At 45.5% G+C, this 25,047-nt stretch overlaps 1 protein-coding gene and 1 pseudogene across 1 annotated transcript in view; one reads left to right on the top strand and one right to left on the bottom strand.

Annotated features, from left to right (window-relative positions):
• The window catches only part of Pard3 (par-3 family cell polarity regulator), a 524,608-nt gene that overhangs the window by 379,757 nt on the left and 119,804 nt on the right, over nucleotides 1-25,047 (top strand). The window contains 2 exon segments of the mRNA XM_051169253.1: nucleotides 1,638-1,748; nucleotides 16,751-16,987. Coding sequence (XP_051025210.1) covers nucleotides 1,638-1,748; nucleotides 16,751-16,987 — 348 coding nt within the window.
• On the bottom strand, nucleotides 3,154-7,306 carry LOC127209618 (40S ribosomal protein S2-like; annotated as a pseudogene).

Raw genomic sequence — 25,047 nt, forward strand, 5'->3', positions numbered from 1 at the left:
TCAGGGAAAGAATAAGACATACCCAAGTGTGGGGTAGGGAGTTCCAAGTGTCCCAGGGTACAGGGTTATTGGAAACTCTGGGAGTTTTGCTGCTCAGTGGATTTCTAAAGAACCCTCCCCACTAGTCCTGTTCCCTCTTCTATAACTGAGGCTCCAGAGTTGGCTGGCGTGCAGCTGCAGTCTGACAGGATTGTACAGGGGTGTAGGATACGCCCTTTCGCCGTAAAGGACAGTTTGGATGAGATTCCTGAAAAATCACAGGCTTGTGTCTGGAAAGGAAGAAAGGCCTTCAGGAAATGGTATCTGTGTTCAGTTCTTGCCTCTCCGCTGCCTAAAGGCTTCAGCCACACTGGGACGAGGAGTTTTCATTCTTGTGCCCATGATGTGACCTCTTTCTGTCCTGTGTCACCTCTTCAGATGGAAAGCCTAGCTGTTCCCCAGCCCAGCCCCCCACCCCACCCTCGACACACACACACACACACACACACACACACACACACACACACACACACACACTTTTGTTTTATTAATGAGCATTTCCTTGGGCAACTGTGTGCCTGCGATTTCTTCTTGGAGACAGCTGGTGACTTGACAGTCCTCATGCACGAGTCTGACGGGAGACCATGGAAGGCGAGCATCGCAGGGCACATGGGCTTTTTATAGAGGAAAATAACAGCAGGAAAAACGAGTTCATACGAAGCTGGGAAGCGTCTGTGGTGTTTCGGATGCCAGCATAGACTGGCTTGGCGTTTTCTTAAAGGGCCCTGGGGTTGGCATCCGTCGTCCTCAGCAGTGCACAGACCATGGCCGGATCACATGCACATCCCTTGCCTTTGGTTGTGATCAGGTGTGGATTTCCAGAGTCAAAGACATCCTCCTGCATTGCTCGCTGGGCTGAGCATGAATTATCCTCTGTGCTTTAAAGCTTGCAAACGTTTGTCAGTTTTTAAACCATGATGAATGTTCCCAATAAGCCTATGCGGCGAAAATAAAAAAGAGCCATTGCTTATGGTGAGGTCATTGACTCGATGATTTTGGATTTTCAGTCTTTAGTCCTCTGAGGAACTCCCTCTGTGAAGATTTCTTTTTTTCCTTTCTGGAATCCGAAGTGTTCAGCTTGTCATTCCACACATTTATTATTTGCTTATTATGTGGGATCAACTGCAAGTCTTTCTCTTTGTGTTTTTGAGACGAAATCTTTTGCAGTTCAGGCTGGCCTTGAAATCCCTTTGTAGATGAGGATGACCTTGACCTTCTGGTCGTATTGTCTCTTTGGAGGGGCATGCTAGAGATGGATGACCGGGTTTTGTGCATGCTGAGCAAGCACGCTACCAACTGGGCCACTTCTCAGCCCCTCAGGAAGAATAAACTAGTTAGCCTTGCTCACTTTATTTTGTTTTGCCAACAACACAAAAATATGGATACAGAGGAGTTGGAGAGTGGCCCTCCATAAAAGATTTTGCCTGGAATATTCTAATTAAAATGTAATAGTATTCTTTAATTGCAGAGAGACACCCTCAGAAGACATCTGGGCAGCATTGTGAGGGAGCTTGTATCTCATTAAGCATGTGTGTGTTCAAGGAAGCACAACTCACTGTGTATATTTTTGACAAGGTAGAATTTTTCATTACCAACAGGTTTGGCAAACATCGAAAAGATGACAAGATGGAGAAAATGGGTCGAATAAAAATCCAGGACTCCTTCACCTCAGAAGAGGACAGGGTGCGGATGAAGGAGGAGCAGGAGAGGTAGGCCCCAGAGGTACCAGCCCCTGTTCTCTGTCAGAGGGGCCGCCCTCACTCACGGCTGGCTGTTTACTGCTTTTATCTTAAATGGAAATGGTTTTCACTCAGCTGTAATATCTGTGTGAGGTTGTGAATGAACAATAATACAAAGGAAGACTTTTAAAACGAGAAAGTAGAAGCCTTTATATTCCTCTGAACCTAAGTGAATTTTAATGGTTTTAATTAAGACTTTGTACATAGAGGCTGGGTATATGTTAATACTGAACTTATTTATTGAGTGTGTATGTGTGTAGTGCCCATGGGGGTGTGCGTCCATGTGGAAACCGTCTTTCTCTGTTGCTCTTTATGGTTCTGTTGGTTTTGTTTTTGTCTTTTTGAGAAAGACTCTCTCACTGTGCCTCGAGCTGACCAGCAGGCCCCAGGGAGCCCCCTGTCTCCACCTCCCCAGGATTGAGATTAAGGTGCATATATGTCCATCCATCCCTCTATATTTATACTTCCTCTCCCAAGTACCCACAACCAGATGCCCCATGCCTGTAAATAATTAGCCTTTCAAAATTTGGGGCTTGGGTGGGTTTCCATTTATCCATAGCTTATGTAGCACTTCTGAGTGCAGGTGTGTGTTTACACTTCCAGGGGTGGGGTATCTCATAGCAAGGAATAAGTAAGAAATTGAAAGCAGTGTCCTTCTGCAGTCTGAGGAGGCTTCTGGCTTTATTGTGCAGTCCTGGGGACTGACCTGAAAGGCTCACGCACGTCAAGCAAGCTCCGTCCCTCTGAACTCTTCCACCCCAGCCCAACAACTTTCTTTATACAAATTAGCTTGGGGATGTTTTTCATTCATCTTTCTCTGGGGAATTTTGCTCTTCATTTGTGTTTGTTTTTCAATGGATCAGTTTTCTGATCTCTAGCTTTCTAGGCTGTGCATAATAAAACGCAGAGTTTGAATGTGTGACACAAGTTTGAATTTCCATCAATATTATTATTATTTTTTATCTGTTTACTTATTTATCTGTGTTAATTCTAGAAATGATGCCCCGGGCCTCACATGTGCTAGACATCCTATTGTTGAGCTATACCTTCAGCCCTCCCCCCCCCCCACTCCCCTACTCCCCCACCACCCCTCCCCCCACCCCTCACTCCCCCACCCCCATCTCCCCCAGTTTTCCTTTGAAGTGGTTGAAACTGTGTTAGGACTTCCTCCGATAGTCACACGTCCGTCTTAGCAAGGATTCTATTGTTTTTGTTTTTATATTTTTATTAGTGGTGTTAATTGTGCAGGTAAGAGGTCCACTTGTTGCTATAATGTGTACACCTGTGATGCGCTGTGGTCACAGCCACACCTCCCAGTGATGTCTCCTGACTTCCTCCTTCATCCCTACCTCTTCCCCAACAGTCTCCACTGCCTTCACACCACAGTCACTTCCTTCTCCTAAACACAGAACATGCCAGGTCAGGGTGTGACCTTCACTCAGGGAGCAGGCTTGGTTACTTGGAAAGTGACAGAAAGAAATGCTCTATCTCCATGCATTGAAACTGGCCAACGCTGCAGAATGTTTCATGCTCTAGACATACGTGCTGGTTACTTGCTTCTACGCTTTACTGAAGAATTCTACCAATATCTCCAAGATGCTTTCATAAAATACCATCAACAATGAGTTTCTCATCATAGCTTCATTTATATTAATAATTTGCCCAAAGCACAGTTCAGTCCTTAGTTCAGCTTTTACTCTGTCTCTGTGGCTCTGACCATGCTGTGCCCTGAGAACTCAGTTTTTCATAGTAAACTTACAGTGTATATGGGCTTAGAGCAGAAATCTTTTGGGCTGAAGTAAAAAGTGACTGGCCTATTTAAAAAAAAAAATCAGAGAAATGCAAATCAAAACGACTCTGAGATTCCATCTTACAACCATCTAAATGGCCAAGATCAAAAATTCGAGCGACACCACATGCTGGTGAGGATGTGGAGAAAGGGGAACACTCCTTCATTGCTGGTGGGAATGCAAACTTGTACAACCACTTTGGAAATCAATCTGGCACTTTCTCAGAAAACTGAGAATAGGGCTACCTCAAGACCCAGCTATACCACTCCCTGTAATATACCCAGAAGACTCTCCACCACACAACAAGGACATATGCTCAGCCATGTTCATAGCAGTCTTATTCGTAATAGCCAGAACCTGGAAACAACATAAATGTCCCTCAATCAAAGAATAAATAAAGAAACTGTGGTACATTTACACTATGGAATACTACTCAGCTATTAAAAACAAGGAAATCCTGAAATTTGTGGACAAATGGATGGAACTAGAAATGATCATATTGAGTGAGTTAACCCAGACTCAGAAAGAATCACATGGTATATACTCACTTATAATTGGACATTAGCCCATCAGGGATGTCCCCTGAAAGTCTTCACTTACCAGGAGATTGGGATAGGTGCAGGGACCTCCTGTTGGGACTCTAGGTGAGAGAAGTATGGGAGAATAGGGAAATAGAAAGATCCAGAGAGTCCTAGAAACCTACAAGAAGAAGAACATGATGGTCGATCTTGACCCAGGGGGTCTGCTCAACCTCCTGCACCAACCAAGGACAATACATGCAGTAAACATTGAACCCCTACTCAGATCTAGCCAAGGGACAGGACATTCTCCACAGTTATGTGGAGAGCAGGGACTGACTTTGACATGAATTCTGTTGCCCCATATTTGACCACTTCCCCTCGGTGGGGAGGCCTGGTGGCACTCAGAGAAAGACTAGGAAGGCTACCAAGATGAGACCTGATAGGCTGTGACCATATGGTGCAGGAGGAGGTCCCCTTCTGTCACACACCTAGGGGAGGGGAATAGGGTGAAAGAGGGAGGGAGGGAGGGAGGAAGGGGAAGAGATAAGCAAGGGGATAAAAATTGAGATGTACTCTGAATAAATTAATAAAAAAAGAAAAAATCAATCATGTTCAGAATTTGAGTAATTCATGCCTCGTTGTGGCTTAATACTTTTTAAAAAGTATGTTTTATATGAATCTTGGCTTGTATAATCGCATGAGGAACAAGCTAGGCTGATGGCAGAACACTGAGTGTCTGATGTTTCTGATGGTGCCAGGTCATGCTGTGTCCTCAGTGCTCTGATGGGTGCTAATCACACTTCATGCTTGACACTTGTAACGGGTGCTAAGTTCCACCGTATGTTTGTTGCTTGTGATGTGCGCTAAGTCTTCTTTTGCCTATTCTTCCTTCTGTGTTGTTTTTGAAATGACATTGCTGCTTTGAGAAGATACTGTAACTTCCTTGGGAAAATGTGATTGTAAGAACAGATTTAAAAAAAAAAAAAAGGGCATCCTCCCCACAGCCTCGCCCACTCTCTGTCGACCAGTGAAGCGTTTGTTCCTTCCATAGCATTATTTTACCCTGGAGCTATTTGAGTTCCAGAATTTTTGGTTGGTTCTACATAAGACATAAAACCTGAAATTCCTTCTTTGATGAGTTACGACATGTCCTCCAACCAAAACATTGTCTTGCCTGCCCACACTTGTGAAGCACACTACTCAAGAAGTAGATATTGGAAAATGGGAAGAGAAGCGTCTGTGATGCTTAAATGTTATCCCTAAAATGCCCTGTTCTGATGGTGGACACGAACTCAGTTCTCCTGAGCCTGGGCCTCGGTCCTGCACGTGTCTTCTCGCCCTGCCACCCACACAGCAGCCAAACCGCGGTCTTGTAGCTTAAGTTTAACTTTTCCACGAGATGGATTTCTGCAAAGCATGTTTTCAGAGAGAGAAAATGCTTCTGGAGCAGTGTGTTAGGCAAATGATTCTCACAGAAGAACAGTTAGATCCTAAGATCTTCTAATATGAAGCAGCAAAAATGTTTTCAAATTGTTTTCTGTTGAACTAATCTCAATATATCCTACTTCTGTAAATATTGGCCACATGTTTATACGCATGCGCACGTGTGTGATGGGTAAAGCTGTGTCTCCTTCTTCATGTTAAGCAAGTGCTCTACCACTGAACTACAATCCCACCACAAAAACTAAAAATCTTTAAAGATGGCTCACACCCATAATTCCAGCGGGAGGCTAAGGCTCCCTCTCCTGTTCTGCTAGAAAAGAGGGCTGGGACTGTGCTCAGTTCACTGAGTGCCCGCCTGGTACACAAAGCCCTGGCTTTGATCCCCAGAGCTGTGTGCACAGCCCGTGTAGACTGGCACACACCTGCTGTGCCAGCGCTCAGGAGGCGGAGGCAAGAAGATCAGAAGCTGAGGGTCAGCCTTCGTCTTCAGTTACACAGCTAGTTCAAGACTAGTTGGGGATACACGAGACCCTGTCTCAAATAAATAAATAAATAAATATAATCCCAGGGCCCGGGGAAGGCGTGGGGGTGGTGTCCCTAGAGACTGAGAGTGTAGCTCAGTGGAAGAGTATGTGCTGAGCTTGAATGAACTCTTACATTGAACTCCCAGCACCAAAAGAATTAACTGATTATTTAATCAATATAAGGCCAATTTATATTTCTTAAAGTCTTTTATTTTTAATTGCATGATGCAGGCAAGCTTAGTAGTTCAGGTATTTAATCCCAGTGATTCAGAAAACCAAGCCAAGTATGTCACCAGCTCAAGGCTTGTTTAGAGTGAGTTCAAGGATTGCTTAGACATCTTTTTTTTTTTTTTAAATAGTTAATTCACTTTATTTTTCTTGTATAAAATCCCCTGTGTGGTAGCCACAGCTGGAGCCTAGGTCCTCTGAACAGAGACTCTAATGTGGGTTTTCACAAGACAATCAGTGAATTCCTGATAATGAGACTTGGTGAGCACAGTTTCTTTCCAGAGGTTGGGTGTCGGGTAGGTCTTGGAGATGCCATCAAAAGTGGCCTTGGCAAAGTTGCCCAGGATGGCAGTATAGCCCCTGGCTGATGTGTAGCAGTCATCAATACCGGCCATCATCAGTAGCTTCTTGGGCACAGGAGCTGAGACAATGCCAGTGTCTCTGGATTCAGGGGTGAGATGCACCAAAACAGAGCCACAGCGGCCTGACACCTCGCACGGAACAGTGTGCGGCTTGTTCCCCCAGTAGCCTCTCCACACAGGGACGATGGAAAGCTTGGCAAAGATGATGGCCCCCTGGATATCAGTGGCTACCTCCTTGGAGCATTTAACACCAAGACCAATATGACCATTGTCGTCCCCAATAGCGACAAAAGCCTTGAACCTGGTCCGCTGGCCAGCCCGTGTCTGCTTCTGCACTGGCATGATCTTGAGAACCTCATCTTTTAGAGATGCGTCCAGGAAAAAGTCAATAATCTCAGATTCCTTAGTAGGCAGGGAGAACAGAGAAATCTCCTCCAAGGATTAGATCTTCGTGTCCTTAACCAGGCGGCCCAGCTTGGTGATGGGATCCACTCCTTGTCTTCGGCTTTACCTCCATGAGTCCCACTGCCTTGAGCAAGGCCAGGGCCTCAGCCATGACCGCGGCCCCTAAGACCTGCCTAATCCTCTGCAGAAGCCTCCTCACGGCCTCCCAACCCCTACCCCGGGTCCTCCGCGCCCTCCTGCTGCACGAACCGACATCATCAACCATTTGGTGTTTCCTTGAGGAAGAAGAAGCCAGCATAGACATCTTAACAAAAATGCTCTCTCAAAAGAAAAAAAAAGTAGAAACTTAATCAGGCATATAGTTCAGTGGTAGAACACTGACCTAGCAAGCCTTAGTTTCAAGGCTCAAACACCACCCTTGCCTACAGTGTTTGAAACCCTCTGTTCTGGATCTAGGCCCATTTTCTGTGTAGCTGAGAGATTCAGAACCACTGACTTTCTCCAAGCTGGTGACTCTATGCACACCCTCTGGATAAAGGCTGTTCAGTCGCGAGCATGCTCTCTTCATTCAGGTTTCTCCTCGCTGCACTTAGTGCTAAAAGCTGTGTATTGTAAAAGCACAAATACTAATGAATAGAAATGTTACAAAAGCAGAGATCTTGTGCGCTTTGTTACCATCACACGTCATCCATTTTAATTAGAGAAATGGGTGGTGGGCACTACTACAGAGTCTGGAATTAAAATCATTAATTGATGTCAAGCCAGAGAGAGAGAGAGAGAGAGAGAGAGAGAGAGAGAGAGAGAGAGAGAGAGAGAGAGAGACAGTTAGCAAGAATCCAGTGACAGCAGGAACAGAATTTACCTTATTACTTTATTTAGCATATTACATTATTTTTATGTATTTCTGCTTTGCAGGTTCAATGCAATTCCATTATAATGGGCAAGACTATTTTTCCTGCAAAAAAAAAAAAAGGAGTAAATATGTGTTTGAAGAGAGCAAATCAAAATACGTTCTTTTTTCTTTCTTTCTTTTTTCAAAATCTGGTAAAAAGTTTTAACTGTTTTTAATCTTTTAATTTTTTCTCGCACTTGAATGATAGGGACCAGCGTAGGATGGTTTTCGTAGGTGTCGGCTGATATGGAGCTGTAGCTGCCTGGGTTCCTTTAAAGCTTAAGTCATTGCAAGTGGGAGGGGTGAGCAGAGATGCAACAAACAAGAGAGGTTCCCTTCTCACCGTGCGTTTTTTAATTTTTTAATTTTTTTTTTTTTTGTCACAGTGCATTTTAAGGCACCAGTTACCACCATTGTTGCTGAAGGCTAGCCTGAGACAAATGGCGTGGATAAGCTGAACAAAACCTAACTGTTCAGAAACATGAATAACCCTACATCTCAGCGATAATTTGTGACCTCGGGGTCCCAGTGCAAGAATAGAGGGGTATTCTTTACAGCAGTGGCCATCTGGAACCAGTAGGGCCTCAGCTGCAGGATAATGGCTTTTTTTTTTTTTTTTTAAGTTAAAAAAACCCATACTCTTATTAGGACATAGAAAATATTGTTCCCCCTGAGCCAAATATTTTTTCTGAAGTAAGTTTCTCCACCAAGAATGAGAGAGAGAGTGTGTGTGTGTGTGTGTGTGTGTGTGTATGTATGTATATTTACATATGCCATGTAGATATATCCTAGGAAGGTTGCAAAGCCCTTTTCCCTGAATGGTTTAGTGGTAAAGAAGACTGACTTCAAGGGTGAGTTTTCAAAGTTAATTAGGAAAGTCATATGATTTCCTTCTTTGGAGTTGTGTTTCTGTTTGATTTTAATTCGATAGGCTCTCAGGTAGCTCAGGCTGGCTGGACTGGATTTCTCTATGCAGTTGAGAATGACCATGAACTCCTGACCTCTTTCCTCTATCTCCGGGTGTCATAGTTACGGTGTGTAGCTTCACTGTCTCGGTGAAGTCCTGGGAAGAGGACCCAGTGCGTTTGGAATTCAGAGCAAGCACTCTACTACTTAGCCTAGTCTCCAGCCTACTCACGCTTTTTAAATATTTATTTTGCTTGCAGATTGCCCCCAAAATTCATCCTCCCTGGCCCCTCATGTACATGATATGTTACTGGTTTTTAAAAATCACCTTCCCAGTGCCATTTACACAAGACGCCTCCCTGGTTTTAATTTGTAGGACAGGGTTGGAGATAAATGTCGGGGTTACTGACCAATCCCACTGCCTTCCATCACGGCAGTCCACGTGTAGGCGCGCTGACATTTTTAACCCCGAGGTTTCATTAGCAGCAGGAGCTGAAAGGGTGGCAAGGGACTTTGGGGCTAAAACTTTGGCTGACATGCACCGATCAGTTATAGGATACGAGTTTGAATACAAGGACAAAAGTAGTCGAGCAGGTTCCACAAATTGTACCCCGTGCTGATGAGCCCCCTTCTGAGAAGCTGGCCTGTCTGAGGCTGGGACGATGGCTCAGTGGGTAAACCTCTTGCCGTGCTAGCATGAGGGCCTGAGTGCGGTCCCCACTAGGCACGTAAAAAGCTGGGTGCGGCTCTGCGTGCCTAAAATCTCACCGGATAGCTGGCCTCGCTGACCTGGTGAGCTTCAGGTCCAGTGACAGATCCCATCTCAGAAAATAAGGCGGAAAAACAGTCCAAGGCACGTGACAAAGCTCATTTCTGACCATGTGCGCACATGTGCACACACACACACACACACACACACACACGCACAGGAACATACCGCCCACCCACACATATACAAAGAGAAATGGACCCCAGTGAATACTAAGTTCTGTGTAATTTGGAAAGAACATTCCGATCAAGGCCCCACCAGTGACGTAGAGTGATGTGAAGGAAGGCTGGGTAGCATTCGGATGTGGGCCTCCTGGGCACTCTGTGCCTACAGGCTCCCCTCCCAGAATAGAGCTCTTCTGAGGATGGCCAGCCGTGTGCACCTGCATAACTCACTTACCAACCAGCTTAAGGCATTCTTTTTAATTTTTGAAGACTCTAAATGCAGAGCTCTCAATTCTGTTTTCCTCCCTCTCCCTCCCCCCACCGTAATTTTATCAGATTCCCAAACTGACATGAGGCTTGGCCTGGCAGAGCTGGATTGCCACCTCCGCTGCTTGGGAGGCCAAGGCAGGAACATTGCCAGTGTGAGGTGTGCCTGGACTTACCAAATCTGTATCTCAAAACTATGACAGAGTAAAGGGTGGGCTGGGAGGTGGATCTGCTGGAAGCACCTGCCCAGCATGTGAGGGACCACAGACTCCATCCCAGCACCATAGAAACAGAGACCAGCTGGCTTATGGGAACGCCGAACACCCCTGGCTATGACCCTTGATGAGATAGATGATTGTCTTACAGTGACCAATCAGTACATAATAGCAAAGTGCATAATGTTATGTGTAACTAGATGCCTAACAATTATTCTGTTGAGTTAAAGAAATGGCTCAGCCAGGCGGTGGTGGCACACTCCTTAAATCCCAGCACTCAGGGAGGCAGAGGCAGGTGTATCTCTGTGAGTTCGAGGCCAGCTTGGTCTACAAAGCAAGTCCAGGACAGCCAAGGCTACACAGAGAAACCCTGTCTCGAAAAACACAAAACAAAACAAAACAAAAGAAATGGCTTGTTTTTTTCATCCTGATAGTTGTTTAGGCTTTTTGTTTTCTTTTGTTTTGCTTTCGGTTGAGCCTGACTTGAGAAAAAAAAAACCAATGTGGTGCAAAGAATAACATTACCTCTCAGCTATGATGCATGTTTACCCTGGCTACCCAGTAATAATCGAGTTTTATCATGCCACCCTTGGCTGTCACAATGGCACTTAAGTAGAAGGGATGACATAAAACCCAGCTCTTGCTTTACTATGTGCACGGCCGCTAGACTTCACAGCACTGTTGCTCGTGTGGATGTTGTCTGGGGACCGCGTCGTTAGCATCTAGGGCTTTCCCCGAAGAAAGTCCGGCCTTTCAGCCTATTCCATCTCTAAGAAGGCGCTGTTCCTACTCGGACGGTTATGGTATTTCTAGGAAGTTTGGATGACATCCTATCAAGTGCTGCCCTTTTTAGAAAGTCTTCCCAAGAAAGCTAAGTGGGCCACATTAAATACATTTACCTCCAAAATAAGAAAAACTAGCCAATTAAGGAGAAACAAAACAAAACAAAACAAAAACCCAACAACCTGAGTTCAACCTCCACGGCATGTGGTTGAAGGAAAGAACTGACTCCTGCCAGTTCTCGTCACATGTTATGGTACATAGGCTTACACGCGCGCGCGCACACACACACACACACACACACACACACGTATGTATGTACATACTTATGTACATTTGTTACAGACTAGAATCTACTTACGAGAAAGACCATGAAGTTTTCATTTTTTGTTTCTTTTCTTTCTCAGATTGGGTGACTTTCCTTAATTTTACATATTCCATTCCAAGTCTACTGATTTTCTTCCGTCTTTTGTTATTTTGTGCATGTGTGTGTGTGTGCGCGTGCGTGTGCTACGTGTTCACCGTCCATCCGTCTGCTGTTGGACATCTGGGTTGGTTTCATGCCCTTGCTGTAGTAAAGCAGCAGTAAACAGGAGGGGGCAGACCCCCGTGTGGTAGAGTGTGGAGATCTGTAGGCTTGTACCCAGGCCAGGGCTAGGGTCACATGGTAGTTGTGTTTTATGTATAGAGCGTGTCTCAGCACTGAGTTTCACAATGGCTGTGTTACTTTGCACCCCCACTAACAGTGAACAGGGTTCTTCTTTCTCCAAATCCTCTTCAACCTTTGTTGTCCCGTCTCTTGGTGACAGACGTTCTTAACTGGGGGGAGGTGGTACCCGAGAGTAGTTTTAGTTTGCATTTGCTTGGTGGCTAGGAATGGCGAAGACTTTGTAAAATAGCTATTGGCTGTTTTGGGTTTCTTGTTTTGAAAACTATCCATCCCGTTTGTTAGCCCATTTGTCGACTAGCAACTTTATTTACTTGGTGATTACTTTTTGCAGTTCTTTGTCTGCAGTTCAGCTAGTGAAGACTTTCTCCTGTCCTGTGGGCTGTCTGTGTGCTCTGGTGGAAGTTTCCTTTGCTGTGCAAAGACATAGTTGACACACAGGGATAGCTCATGTGCTGAACTTCCAATGACAACAGTTCAGACTGTGTGGGTTTGTTGCAGGAACAGACCATAGACAGTTACTGTCGTCATATCAGCTGTCTGCAGTCTGCAGTGTGACTCTTCTCCTATTAGTCACTTGTTTTGTTGATGCCATAAAATACCAGCGAAAAGCACCTTAAAGGGGGCTGGTGCCACTTTGTCTCACAGCTTGAAGGAAGAGTCACCATGGTGGGAAAGGCACAGTTGCGGCAACGTGAGGTAGCTGGTCACACTATGTCCATAGTCAGGGGCTGAGTGCTGGTGCTCAGCTCGCTTGCTTCCCTCTTTTATTCTACCACCCACGCTAGAGTGTTAGTGTTATTTTCCCTTATTTGGCCCAATCTAGGTACTTCACAACATGGACGTACACCCAGAGATCTGAGTGGTAATTCTAAGTCCTGTCAAATTGACAATCAAGGTTAAATTCTGTCTAATTTTCTTTTTAACCATTGTTTAGTCTAGCTTTTATCTTTCTTCATGAACACTGCACATGGTATTTTTATGCATGCCATGTTAAAGATCAAAGTCTGGGCTCACAGATGCTGGATACAGCCTTCCCCTGAGCTACACCCCCCCCCCAATCCCAAAATAAATTGTAAAATAATCTCATCAGCAACTATAGAAATCTGGATGAGTTTTTATAGGACTTGCATTGAGCCTGCGAACCACTGCAGGGAAAATTGAGCACTTCTCCCGTTGAGTGTTTGCGCTGGGGTACAGGCTACCTCTCTGCTCTTTACATGGGTTTTTATTCAGTCAGCTCCATTACATTCACCACACTGGCCCTGTCTGTGTTTTGTTACATTGTTACCTATAAGACAATATTTGGTTTGTTTGTATCTGTGGTAATTAAAAAATGATTCTAAGTGGTATTACAGTTTTAATTTCAGGGCCTGTATGCTTAAATAGCCTTTTGTAATATAAAGTTCAGTGGGGTCAGCAAGTTGGGTAAAGGCATTTGTCACCAAGCCGGAAGACCTGAGTTCAATACTTGTAACCTAGAGAGAAGATCCGACTCCTGCCAGTTGTCCTCGGACCTACACACATATACCATGGTGTACACACACACACACACACACACACACACACACACACACACACGCAAAAATAAAAAAACTCTACATATATGCTATATTTAGTTTATATGTAGTGTTAAATATAATGTAATGTAATATATAAAACATCTTGAAAGGCCAGTGGAGTTTTGTGTTGCTTTGTTTTGAAACAAGGTCTCCTGTAACCTGGTTCCTGGCTGGCCTGGAAATCAAGATGTAGCCAAGGATGCCCTTAAAATCCTGCCTTCTCCAAATGCTGGTGTTATCGGTATGCACTGCCACACTCAGGTTAAACTGTCTTGGGGATTAAATGCAAGGCTCATGGGTACGCACTCCTCAACCTAAGCTACTTACTCAGCTGCCTTGCGGGGCTTTACATGATGGCCCTGTGCTCCCTCACCTGCCGAGCTTGCTTTGTTGTTGTAGATTTCTGTGCATTCCTTTGGATTTTCTATTAGACCATACCACTTGAAAACAAGACTTGTGTCTTCCATTCCCTCATTCCCTGGTCAGGCTTGTTGACTTGTCAGGAGCTTGAAGCCTCGTGTGCAGCAATGGTGCAGAGGCCTGTGTGCCAACCTCACTGCGCGCTGAGGGAGAGCGTTCGCTGTTCCCTCCACTGTATGTGCAGGGAGCTGGAGGCTTTGGAGAAACACTTTCATGAGCCTTAGGAAGCCCCACTGTAGGGTGTTTGTTTGTTTTTTCCTGATTGGGGTGAATTTGTCAGATAGTTTTGCATCATCCAGTAGAATCACGTGACTTTCTTTAGCCTAGGCGACATTCTTGTGATGAGCCTACTTGGTCGTAGTGAGTGATGGCTGGATTTCTGCTTCCATGTTATTGGGAAATACTGGCCTCTAGCTTTCTCATCTCTCTCCTCCCCCGCCACCCCCCCCCACACACACACTGTGGTATGCAGTGCACGGGTGGCGTTGTCTCTGTATGATTTAGGTACCCTTTCTGGATTCTTCTCAATATATATATGCAGATGTCATTTATGCAAACAAAAGACTAGTTCAAATATGAAGAAAGGTAAATACAATGAAACATTGAAATGGTTCTAAAATACTACATCACAGAAATAACTCTTCGCTGATTTTTACATTTTTATCTTGGCATGGTTGTACTTACGGCTGGGGCACAGCACGCTGCTCCCATGCGTGGTGGAATGACCACGTCAGGAAGACGGCTGTTGCCTTTCAGCCACTGCATTCCAACCCTGACTTCTGTTTCAAGGTGCACATTGCTGCTCAATGAGCTCGCTGCACTGTGCAACAAAAAATGAGATTCCAGGCTTCCTTCCTAGCTGTGACTTTGACCTCTCCGCAACCTCTCCCCCTCCCCCACACAGCCCTGCCCCAGCCTCTGGTGGCCACTGTTTGACTCGCTGCTGTGAGATGTCTGTCTGTGCATCTGGTTTCTGTCACTGGCGTTCTCCGACCTCATCCACACTGCCCTAACAGACAGAATCCCGTTCTTTACACGGCTGAATAAAATTACTCATTTGTGTATATTGACACCACATTTTCTTTGCGAGTCTTTCCATTTTTTGAGCACCTAGGTTGGGTCCACATCAGAACCATTGTGAAAAGTGCTGCAGTAAACACATGGATTTGGGGAGGAAATTTATGGTGCATAGCTTTTAGTAAATCGCTGTTTCTTCTCCTTTTTTTTATTTTAAGATATATTTATTTATTATGTATACAATGCACATCAGATCACATTATAGATGGTTGTGAGCCACCATGTGGTTGCTGGGAATTGAACTCATGACCTCTGGAAGAGCAGTTAGTGCTCTTAACCGCTGAGCCATCTCTCCAGCCCCCACTGTTTCTCTTTTAAAAAAATATACCAGAAGACAATGCTGAGAGATGAGTCAGTGGCTAAGAGAATATTGCTCTTGCAGAGGCCCTGAGTTCAAGTCCCACCACGCACTTGGTTAGCTAAGAGTGCAGGAATCCAGTGCCTCTGACTTCTGTGGGCAGCCATGCACACATGTAAATACCAACACAGAGACACAGAATTGGCATATAAGGATGATAATCATCTGGTTTATGTGCAGCCTGGTTTCCTTCACCTTTGTGCCCCGGCTAGATGTGTGTGTGTGGTGCTTCCGAGTGTTTCAGGAGCATGTACACTGTCTTGCTTAAAGCCTCATAGGCATGCGTCCCCGCTCAGACTGCCTTTGCCCACATCCTTGCCAGCACTCCACTGCCTTCAGATAAACAATTCAATTCATTATGTGTAATGAAAATATTTTCCCATTAAAAATTATCAAAACTTAACTGAGAATTGTTTTTTTTTAATTAGAGCATAAATTATACCAATAGAATTTGAAGAGGTATCTGTACCAAGTAATTTAATAAAATGTTTTAATCAGTAAAAATGATCATTTAAGGTCTGCTTTTAGTTTTAAATGCAGGCAGTTTTTATTTCAGGATTTAATTGTATGATTGTCTTTTCTGCCCTTGATCTCAGGACTCTATTCTGTGTGAAAAACTGGAAATGAAAACCAGTGTCTCTGACCTGAGGTCTCCCTGCCTTCATTCTTGATGCAGAAGAGTGTGCACTCACACTGAAGTTTCACAGAATTTCATATTTGGGTGGCTTTTCTTTGAGTAACATGTATTTATTATACCCACACATACATGCAGACAGGTGACAGGTGATAGATGGACGAATAGTGCATATGCAACTTTTAAAAATTACTTTTTGTCTAAAAAAGTTATAAGTAATGTCCAAGTAGAGTGTGGGTGTGTTAAGTATTTAGAAAGCAGTTTGACACCATATTAGATTAATAAAACAACAGTAGGAGATTGCCTTGTAGCTCCTATGACTTTCAGAGGTGTAGGCTTTTGACCAGCTTACAATATAGGCAATGTTTTTTACCCATGGGGCAGGCCCTCAAATTCAATCAAAGCTGCAGCTGGCTGTATGTGTGCATGCACATGTGTGCATATACATGCAGACACCAGAGGCCAATGTTAACTTCGCCTTCCGTCACTCTCTAAGCTGCAGCTCACTGATTTGCTACAATGGCTGACCAGCAAACCCCAGGAATCACTCTGTCTCTCCTCAGTGCTCGGTCACAGGAGACTGCCACCGTGTTTGCTGTGGTGCTGGGGATCAGACTTAAGTACTCAGACAAGTACCTTGCTGATTGAGTGGTCTTTGAGGTCTCTTGTTTTCTTTTCTCTTTTTTCCTTTCTTTCTTTCTTTCTTTCTTTCTTTCTTTCTTTCTTTCTTTCTTCTTTCTGTTCTTTCTCTCTGTTAGCAAGTCAGTGTGAGTTCATTTTATCACTGAGTCAGATTTTCATGAACAAAATGATTATGCTTAGTGTCTATGGCATTATGTGGGAAGCTAAAATGAGTATGAATTACCACTCATAAAACACCTCCCCTATAACTGCATGAGAAAAACTATATCTCACAACATAATGGTCTCTGTGTTTGCTTCATGGAAAAGCAATCATTTCTCCTGCTTCAGCGTTGTTCATTTTACAGGATTCAAGCCAAAACTCGAGAATTCAGGGAACGGCAAGCCCGAGAACGTGACTATGCTGAAATCCAAGATTTCCATCGGACATTTGGCTGTGATGACGAGTTGCTGTATGGGGGCATGTCATCCTATGAAGGCTGCTTGGCTCTCAACGCCAGACCGCAGAGCCCAAGAGAAGGGCACCTGATGGACACTTTGTATGCACAAGTAAAGAAACCGCGGAGCTCCAAGCCTGGGGACAGGTAGGTGATGGCGGCCATGGCTTTGCATCTGTGGCAGCTCTCTGCTGGTTTGGGACATGGGAGAAGACTGTCATTGCCTATTGTGAAGTGCTGGTTATTAACAGCCTTTAGAAAGCTGTTCTATCCGAAGCTATTGAGTTGACACAAATCAATGGCTAATGGAAAGAGCAGCAAGAGGTTTTGACTGCTCTCCTGACAGTTCAAGGCTAGCTCTCGCTGCTCTTTGTGACCTTTTGAGTTGAAGACCTGCCTGTTGCTCATGGCTCAGATCAAAGCCAAGCTCAGATATAAGCTGTGTGTTCTCTGCTTGCTAGAAAGGCTTCTGTGACTTAGGAGGTGCACTTTTGGGATGACACAATTTCATACTGTGAGAGAATTAGTAAATAAGAAACACAGTGCGTCCACTCTACGAGACGCTCGTTAGCCACTGTAGGCTTCAGCTCTGAAATGCTTTTCAGTACAGCAGACAGAATGAAATGTCGATTGTGCTATAATAGTCACACAGTTATTTAAACATTTAACTGAATCTATGCGCCTGTGTGCTCTGACACGCACTTAATAAAGGCTCTATGTACGGCTGGTATACTTATTTCAAATAGCTATGTACATATTTCAGATTCTAGCTGAAACAATCTTAGATGGATCTTTTCCTACCCCACCCCACTTTATATACTCAAACACCATATGGAGTTTAGCTGTGAAGAGAATAATTCTCATTTCTTTTCATATCAAACATGTGCACACTATTGTCATAAACAATGCGCCAATCGTGGTATAAGCGCCGCTCGTCATTCTCTGTGGCAGCTGGGCTCTGCAAATTATAAATGGTTGTACTTAAAAGCAGTGTTTCTGAGGCATTTATGTGCATTAGACTTGCCTGAAAGGCTTCTAGAAACCCTGACTGACTGTTTTGATGCAGTAGGTTGAGGGCGGAGTCCCAAAACTTCAATTTCAGATTCCCCTAACTGAAGCCGGTCCTGCATGTGGCATCTTCAGAGTCCTTAGCAGGACACAGTGGTTAGGCTCTGGTGATGACTCATTGCTCCAGTATTTGCAACAGTCCTTATCAACTTCTAGCTATTAGTAACAGAAGCTTGCAAGTGCACAAAGTAACTTCCAGCAATTACAGAAAGAAACATTTTAAAAAATAGCAGAGGGGATCAACAGCGCCTGAGTGAGTGCATCTCAAGGATGCTCTGGCCCTGCGCCTTTGCTGTGGTTTACATTCGTCTTGGTTATCTGAGGAAATCTATTTAACATTGGCCGCAAGGAGTGAGTCCTCTAGCACCAACACTTAGGGTCATTCCCGCCTCTCCCCTTTGTCCCCCAGAAGGCTTTCATGTATTAACAGGCATGTCAGAACTCAAGAATGAAGCTGTCATCAGTGGCAGTGACATTTTCTTTGAAAGCTTTTTGGCTCATTTCTGCCATGATTGCGGAAGCTGCCTGGAGAAGGTTAAGTGGCATCTAAAGGCATGAACACCTCTCTGAAGGTGCTTTCTTGAGAGAAAGGCCACCAAAACACTAGCACTGCCAGCTAGTGAACTGGGAACTGGGAAAGGATGGCCAAGGAATTACTGATGGCAGATAAACTAATTTCTGCACACTGCCCTCACAAACTCAAGAATCAGAAAAGCGGGGGAAGGGCCTGCAGCAGTTGCGGTGGAAGAGGACCTTCCTGCCCCTCCATGCCACAAACAGCTGCGGTACACCCCGTGCAACTAGAGCTGAGACCTCACCTGAGGGCTTCTGCAAGTGTTCAAAGGGGGTTAGCATACTCAGAGCGCTCCCTGCTCCAGCTTGCAGCGTCCAGACCCATGGGCTCTGTGCTCTACTCTGCTAATCCCAATGTGAAACAGGCCCCGGGCTCATGCCCACTCCAGTCTCTCTCATAGGGAGGACTCACACCAACCAGTAAGTATTTCAGAATCACACTTTTGACACTGCTTTCTTCCAAAGCCCCCCGCTTTACCCAGACGGCCATGATTTATTTTTTTGCAGGGAAAACAAAAAGATTACAGACACTTGTAATTTTTTTTAAGGTTACTTTCTCAGAGAATGAGATGTCCATCAGTGACTAATGGTGTTGCTACTTTTAGAAGCTGCCCTTGTGCCCGTCAGGCTTTCTCACCCACCTGTTGTTGAATATGGACTTGGCTTGGGAGCGTGGCATCCCTCTCCGTCGTCTGTCTTGTTGGAAAGGAAGCTACAGAGAAGCTGTTCACACTCTGGTAGTGTTGAAGCCCTTCTCTGAGGAAAGGAGAGCTCTTGATGCTGCCACGCTGCTGTAAATTGTTGTGACTATGTTACTCATAGACATCTAAAGATAAAATAGGACCATCATGCAGCTAATAAAAACCTTAGTCTTTATACAATGTTAGATACAAACAAAATGACAAACACATTGCACTCCAGTGAACGGTGTTAACGTGGCCAATGATATTTTTTCTTTTCTTTCTTTCTTTCTTTTTTTTACTTTATTAGTGCATTGTGACCCAAACCAATAGCTACCCTGGGCATGCTGGTGCACGCTGGGCATGCTGGTGCACGCTGGGCGTGCTGGTGCACGCTGGGCATGCTGGTGCACGCCTGCCAGGCACGCCCAGCGGGTTTGGGACATCCTGTTGATGTATCATATATGACATCGCCCAATCTTTGTTGTCATTAAGTTGAGACATTCCTTGGTGTCCTTCTGCGTGTAAAGTTAAGTTCAGACAGTGGCGTTTTAAAAATGTGGCTGCAAGGTAATCTAGACTATGCTTACATGAACCCAAAAGAGTAATCATTCTGGTGGAAATATGCAACTCAAAGCTACTTAGAGGGAAATTTATGTATAAGGTATTTGCCAACTGACTAATGTCACCAAGATTTGCAATGGGTATCTGCCGAACTCTGCTATTCACATCTCTGTATTTCATGGCAATGTCGGCATTGCTGATAACCTGAAGTCTTCTCAGATTTTCTTTATTCAATTAAAAAAAAAAAAAAAAAAAAAAAGAAAGCAGAATTCATTGCCCAACCATTTTGATGACCTTACAAGCTGGAATTATAGGAGCGGCACGGGAAGTGTTTTAGAAGCTGTGTGAACAGGTGTCACAGCTCCATGTAGTTTATGGACAGTGGCTTTCTAGGATGCACAGCCTCCTTTAGTGGGTCCCAGATGACCATGCTTTGGCCATCTTCCGTTTGTTCCTGTTTCGTTCTGTGTGTGTCTATCCTGATGGATTTTCATGCATGCCTAGCTGTATCTGCACATATGCTAGCACCAAGTATATGCTGTGGTCATGGTACCTGCCACCTTCTGTTCTTCATGTCCTTGGCAACTTTTTTATTTTTCATGGTAGATATATGCTAACTAGGCAGGCCCTAATCTGTGTTCTGTGTGAGTCATTAGGCTTTAATTTACCACGATGTTACTATGCTTCTTACTTACTCTGTGTGTAACTAGGGACTTCAAAGATTTAGGCCAATGGTTCATAGCTCTGTGTTGCCTTCACTAACTTGTAACTTTTTTAGGGGATGTGTCTTGGGTGTCAAGGCCTGTGTCTGACACAGTGTATACCATGTTTCCATCCTTCTCTGTACTCTGGAAGGCACTATCAGTTGCCTACCTACCCTTCACTCTGGAAAGCAGACACTATCAGTTGCCTACCTACCCTTCACTCTGGAAAGCAGACACTATCAGTTGCCTACCTATCCAGTGTCTATTCTGTCCTTTCCGCTATGGAATACATCCTTGTTTTACTCGGGTAGGTAAGTGCGTAGCTCAACATTTCAGTTTCTTAGGTGCCTTGTGACTCACGTGACAGGGTCTCAGTAAACACTGGAAGCACCTTGGCAGCTGGGACTTCCTGCAGAGCCAGATTTTTCCCCCGACTGCGTGTGGGGGCTTGGGGGTCCTGTGGTGAAGGATTTATTGATCCCGTCCCCAGCACATCAGAATGGTCAGTAGACCCAGGATGCTTGGTTTGCCTTTTCCTGCCAGGATCTTGGTTGGTTAGTCAGGTTCTCTAGGTTGGGCTTTGCCTAAAGACCTGGAAGGGAAAGCCACATGGAAGCCTTTGAGCACTGGCTGCTCCCAGCCGGACTTGCCCAACCCGGCTCCATGTTGACTTGGAAAAAACAGTCTGTTGCTTAAGTTGCTACCTTGAGATTTCTTTTCCAGGAGGCCAGACGCTAGTTGGATATGGGGAGTGTGCAGAAGAGCTCAAAGCCCTGCCCCCCCCTGCTTCCCTCCTCTCCCCTCCCCTCCGCCCCCTTCCCCCTTGCCTGCCCTCCTCTCCCTTGCTCCTCCTCCTCCTTTTTAAAGACACAATCTTATATATCCTGGGCTGACCTCAACCTCACCATATGGCCAAGGATGACCTTGAACCTTTCATCCCCCTGCCTGCACCTCCGCAGAGCTGAGACTACCTGACCATGCTGCATCTTCCCAATTGAATGCTGGCCAGCAGAAACACCCTTTAGCTGGTTAAGGCACTTCCTGACCCTAATAGCTCCAACACCCATAGACAGTTCTCCTACAAAACCAGGGTCAGTTGATCCCATGAACTTGAACTCTGGCACCGCCTCTCCTGTGTTTGGTTCTGTGCTCTTTCACTGTGAGTTGTGCACACCGCTGCTCGTTCTCCTCGCCTGTGAAGGGGGTGTATCACTGGCATTTGCTCATAAAGCTTGATAAAGATTAACTCTGTTAATAGCAAAGTGCTCAGCTCTGTTCCTGCTGTGCCATAAGCACCATTTCAGAATCTGCATCATCACAGTTGTTATTTACAAAATGGACTTTTACTCCCAAGAGACCACAGTGTCCCCACACAGATACAGAAAACAGTGACTAAGTAGAGCGACTAGAACTGGGGGGGGGGGCGACAAGGGGGTGACAAGGGGTTACAGGGGGTGATGGGGGGGGGGCGACAGCCCATAAAGTGTTTCCTTCAACAGTAGAGACTTAAAGGCTGGGTGCCCCTGACTTATCTGTGAGTCAGACAGGGGGCGATATGTTCCAGCCAGCTTCAGTTTGCTTTTAAGAGTTGGGAAGTCTTTGTTCTGTGTTTTTCTGTGGACCGCGGTGGAGGGCTTCATGCTTGCTTTTCATGGACTTGCTACTGATCCCGAGCTCCTGAGCATCTACAGCGAGCAGAATGCTCAACTGCTCCAGCTCCACCTACACGCTTTTGACATTTCTGCTTCCATCAGGTGAGCCCCTTGGAGCTGGACACCCATGATTGTGACTGTCAGAGACTGACTAGCCTGGGGCTGAAACAACTTCCATTGCCCACATAGTAAAGGCTTGATTCCCTGTCCATGGTGCCATGGAGAGGAGGTGGAACTTGGAACAGGTGGGAGCCAGTGAGAGACAACCCCCCCACCCCCGCCAAGTGGCTGGGAGTGACGCCTTGAGAAGAGTGTGGAACGCTGGGCTTTCACTCTTTGCTCCCTGACCTCTTGTTGTTGTTTGCCATACACTCCCTCACGACGTCCTCTCCCCTCCAACCGCAAAAACAGCTGGGCAAACTGACTCTGGACTGAGGCCTACGTGGTGTAGGCCAGGGAAGAAAAGTCGGGCAAGGTGAGAGGGTGAGACAAGTTCTCACGTAGCCCAGGCTGGCCTCAAACGAAGTAGGTAGCCAGTGATGGCTCTGTCATCTGCCTGCCTTTACCTTCCAAGTGCTGGGTATGTGCCACCATGCTGCATTTATGCAAGCGCTGAGGGCAAAGCTCAGGGTTTTAGCCATGTTGGGCTTTACCAATGAGCTCCACATCCAGCCATGGAGCAAACCTCTTTATAATCCAATAACCTGAGGAGTTTGTTCCACTTATGCCACGGGGCCACATAGGCTGTGTTCTAGAGCAGTTGTTTTCAAGTTTTAGGGTGTGCCCAGAGGAGAACCCAGAGCACCCCTCCCATCTTACCATGGACAGTATAAAAGGTTTGTTTGTTTAAAGTGGGGCTTGCTCCCAGAGCTGGCTGGGAAGCAGGGCTCTAACGTTACCTCAGCAAATGAACACAGGGCAAAAACTTCTCCCAAGGCATGCTGATCTCACAGGAATTCTGATCCTGCAGGTCTGGCTGAGAACCGCCCACTCATTGTTTGACCCACCTGCACCAGGCACACAGATGAGCCATCTGGCTTTTTGGTGTTACAAGTTCTACAACTGTTATGCTGTAGCTGACGCAGAGGCCATGGAGAGGTGCTGTCTACTGGCTTGCTCCCCATAGCTTGTTCAGCCTGCTCTTATAGTACCCAGGACCACCAGGCCAGAGGTGGCTCTGACCACAGTGAGCTGGGCCCTCCTGCATCAACACAAGCTCCAGCTGATTTTTGTGCAATGGACGCATCCAAATCGGGAACACAGTGAACTTGGGCTATTGAAAAGAAAAACACGGGTCGCTAGCATGTGCGAGTCACTAGCGTCTGCTGATAATAAAGCTGTGAAGTGATTATTCTCATCACTGGACATGGCCCATCCCATTCAAAATTCACCTTGACAAAATCACCTTATTAAAAAGTGGTCTTGCACGTGTGATATTATTCCTATATTTTATGCATTGTTTCTTAACAACACAGGTTTCTTTTCATACAAGTTACACAATTCCATGTAGGAAGTTTAGAGGGCTTTGAAATATAACAAAAGTATGCTAAAGTCATGGTCAGTAGTGTTTGTTTTTGTTTTTGTTTTTTTTTTTTAATTTACTTGGGGACACTGTGCAGTCTGCATTTGTATTCAGATACTGAGCTCTGAGGCAACTCCAATGGACATTTGCTTACTGCCATCATGTAATCATTTGCCACCAAAAATGCATTGTCCTCAAATATAATTGAAATAAAGCAGGAACTATGCTGTTACAAATCTAAATGCAGGAAAATAGTAGACTAGTCTCTTCGAGCTTGCCTAGGATGCCTTAATGGAAGCATAAATACCGTAATCATATGCTTTTTGCATGCATTTTACCATGAAGGGAAAATGCCAGTTTTAAAAGAAAAGACCTTTGTGAACTTGTTCCCCTCCCTGCTAAAACTGGAATCCTGTTGAGTCAAAGGAGTCTGGCAGACACAGAACAAAACTAATTTTCTGAGATACAGGCCGCTATTAACCATGTGCCCTTTGGAAAATGTTGGGTCATATAACAAAATTGCACTTGCTATTCAAAAAGTCAAAGACCCCCCTTCCCTCCACTCACTCACTATTACTTATCTCTGCTTTCCTTGAAATGTGAGAAGGAAGTCCTGTAAGCGGGTAAGAACTCCCAGTGACTCGTAGGGGCCGCTGCTGTCCTGTGTGCCCTCAGACCTGGGCCAAGTGTCTGTGCCTCTGTCATCTGTACGTGTTTGACACTGACTGCTCCCTTAGCACTGCCCTCTGCAAGTGCTCTCAGCACCCCTCCACCCTCCTCCTCGGCTCCAGAGCAAGAGCCTGTCTACACCTGCCCTCGACTTCACCCGCCCCCTCATTTGCTTAAGGTTGCAGCCCGTCTCCCCAGTTAGCTCTAAGAAACAAACCCCTTATACTGTCACCATCTTCCTTGGGGCACGGAACCTTTCAGCTGTAGCGCAGGACAGGTACCTGCCAGTTTGCCAAGCTGAGGAATTCTGAATCTTTCCCTTCTATAGCACAGCTCCAGTGGTCAATAGGAGTCTCCCAGCATCCTCCTTGTCTCCAGTCTTGTTCTTGACAAGTCCCTACCTGGGGTTCTGAACCGAAAATAAAACCTGACTGTGCCTCCTCGCCTTTGCTTGAGACTGTTCTATAGCCTTTGTCCAGCATGTAACCCACTGCCCTTAGCATGGGCACCTGGCTCCCAGCTTCCCGGTCCAGTGCCTTCCCTAGTCATACCATGGGCCGCATCTCACGCTAACGCCTGACCGCACCAGGTGCACAGGTTTAGCCAGATGGCTTTTTGGTGTTGCACGTTCTGCAACTGTTACCATTTGGTGAAGAGGAAGGAGTGTCCTAGTTAGGGTTTCTATTGGAGCCATAAAACACCATGACTGGAAGGAACATGGAGAGGGAAGGGTTTATGTGGCTGGAACCTGGAGGCAGGAGCTGATGCAGAGGCC

Source organism: Acomys russatus, chromosome 26 (genome assembly GCF_903995435.1).
Source record: "Acomys russatus chromosome 26, mAcoRus1.1, whole genome shotgun sequence".
Lineage (NCBI taxonomy): Eukaryota > Metazoa > Chordata > Mammalia > Rodentia > Muridae > Acomys > Acomys russatus.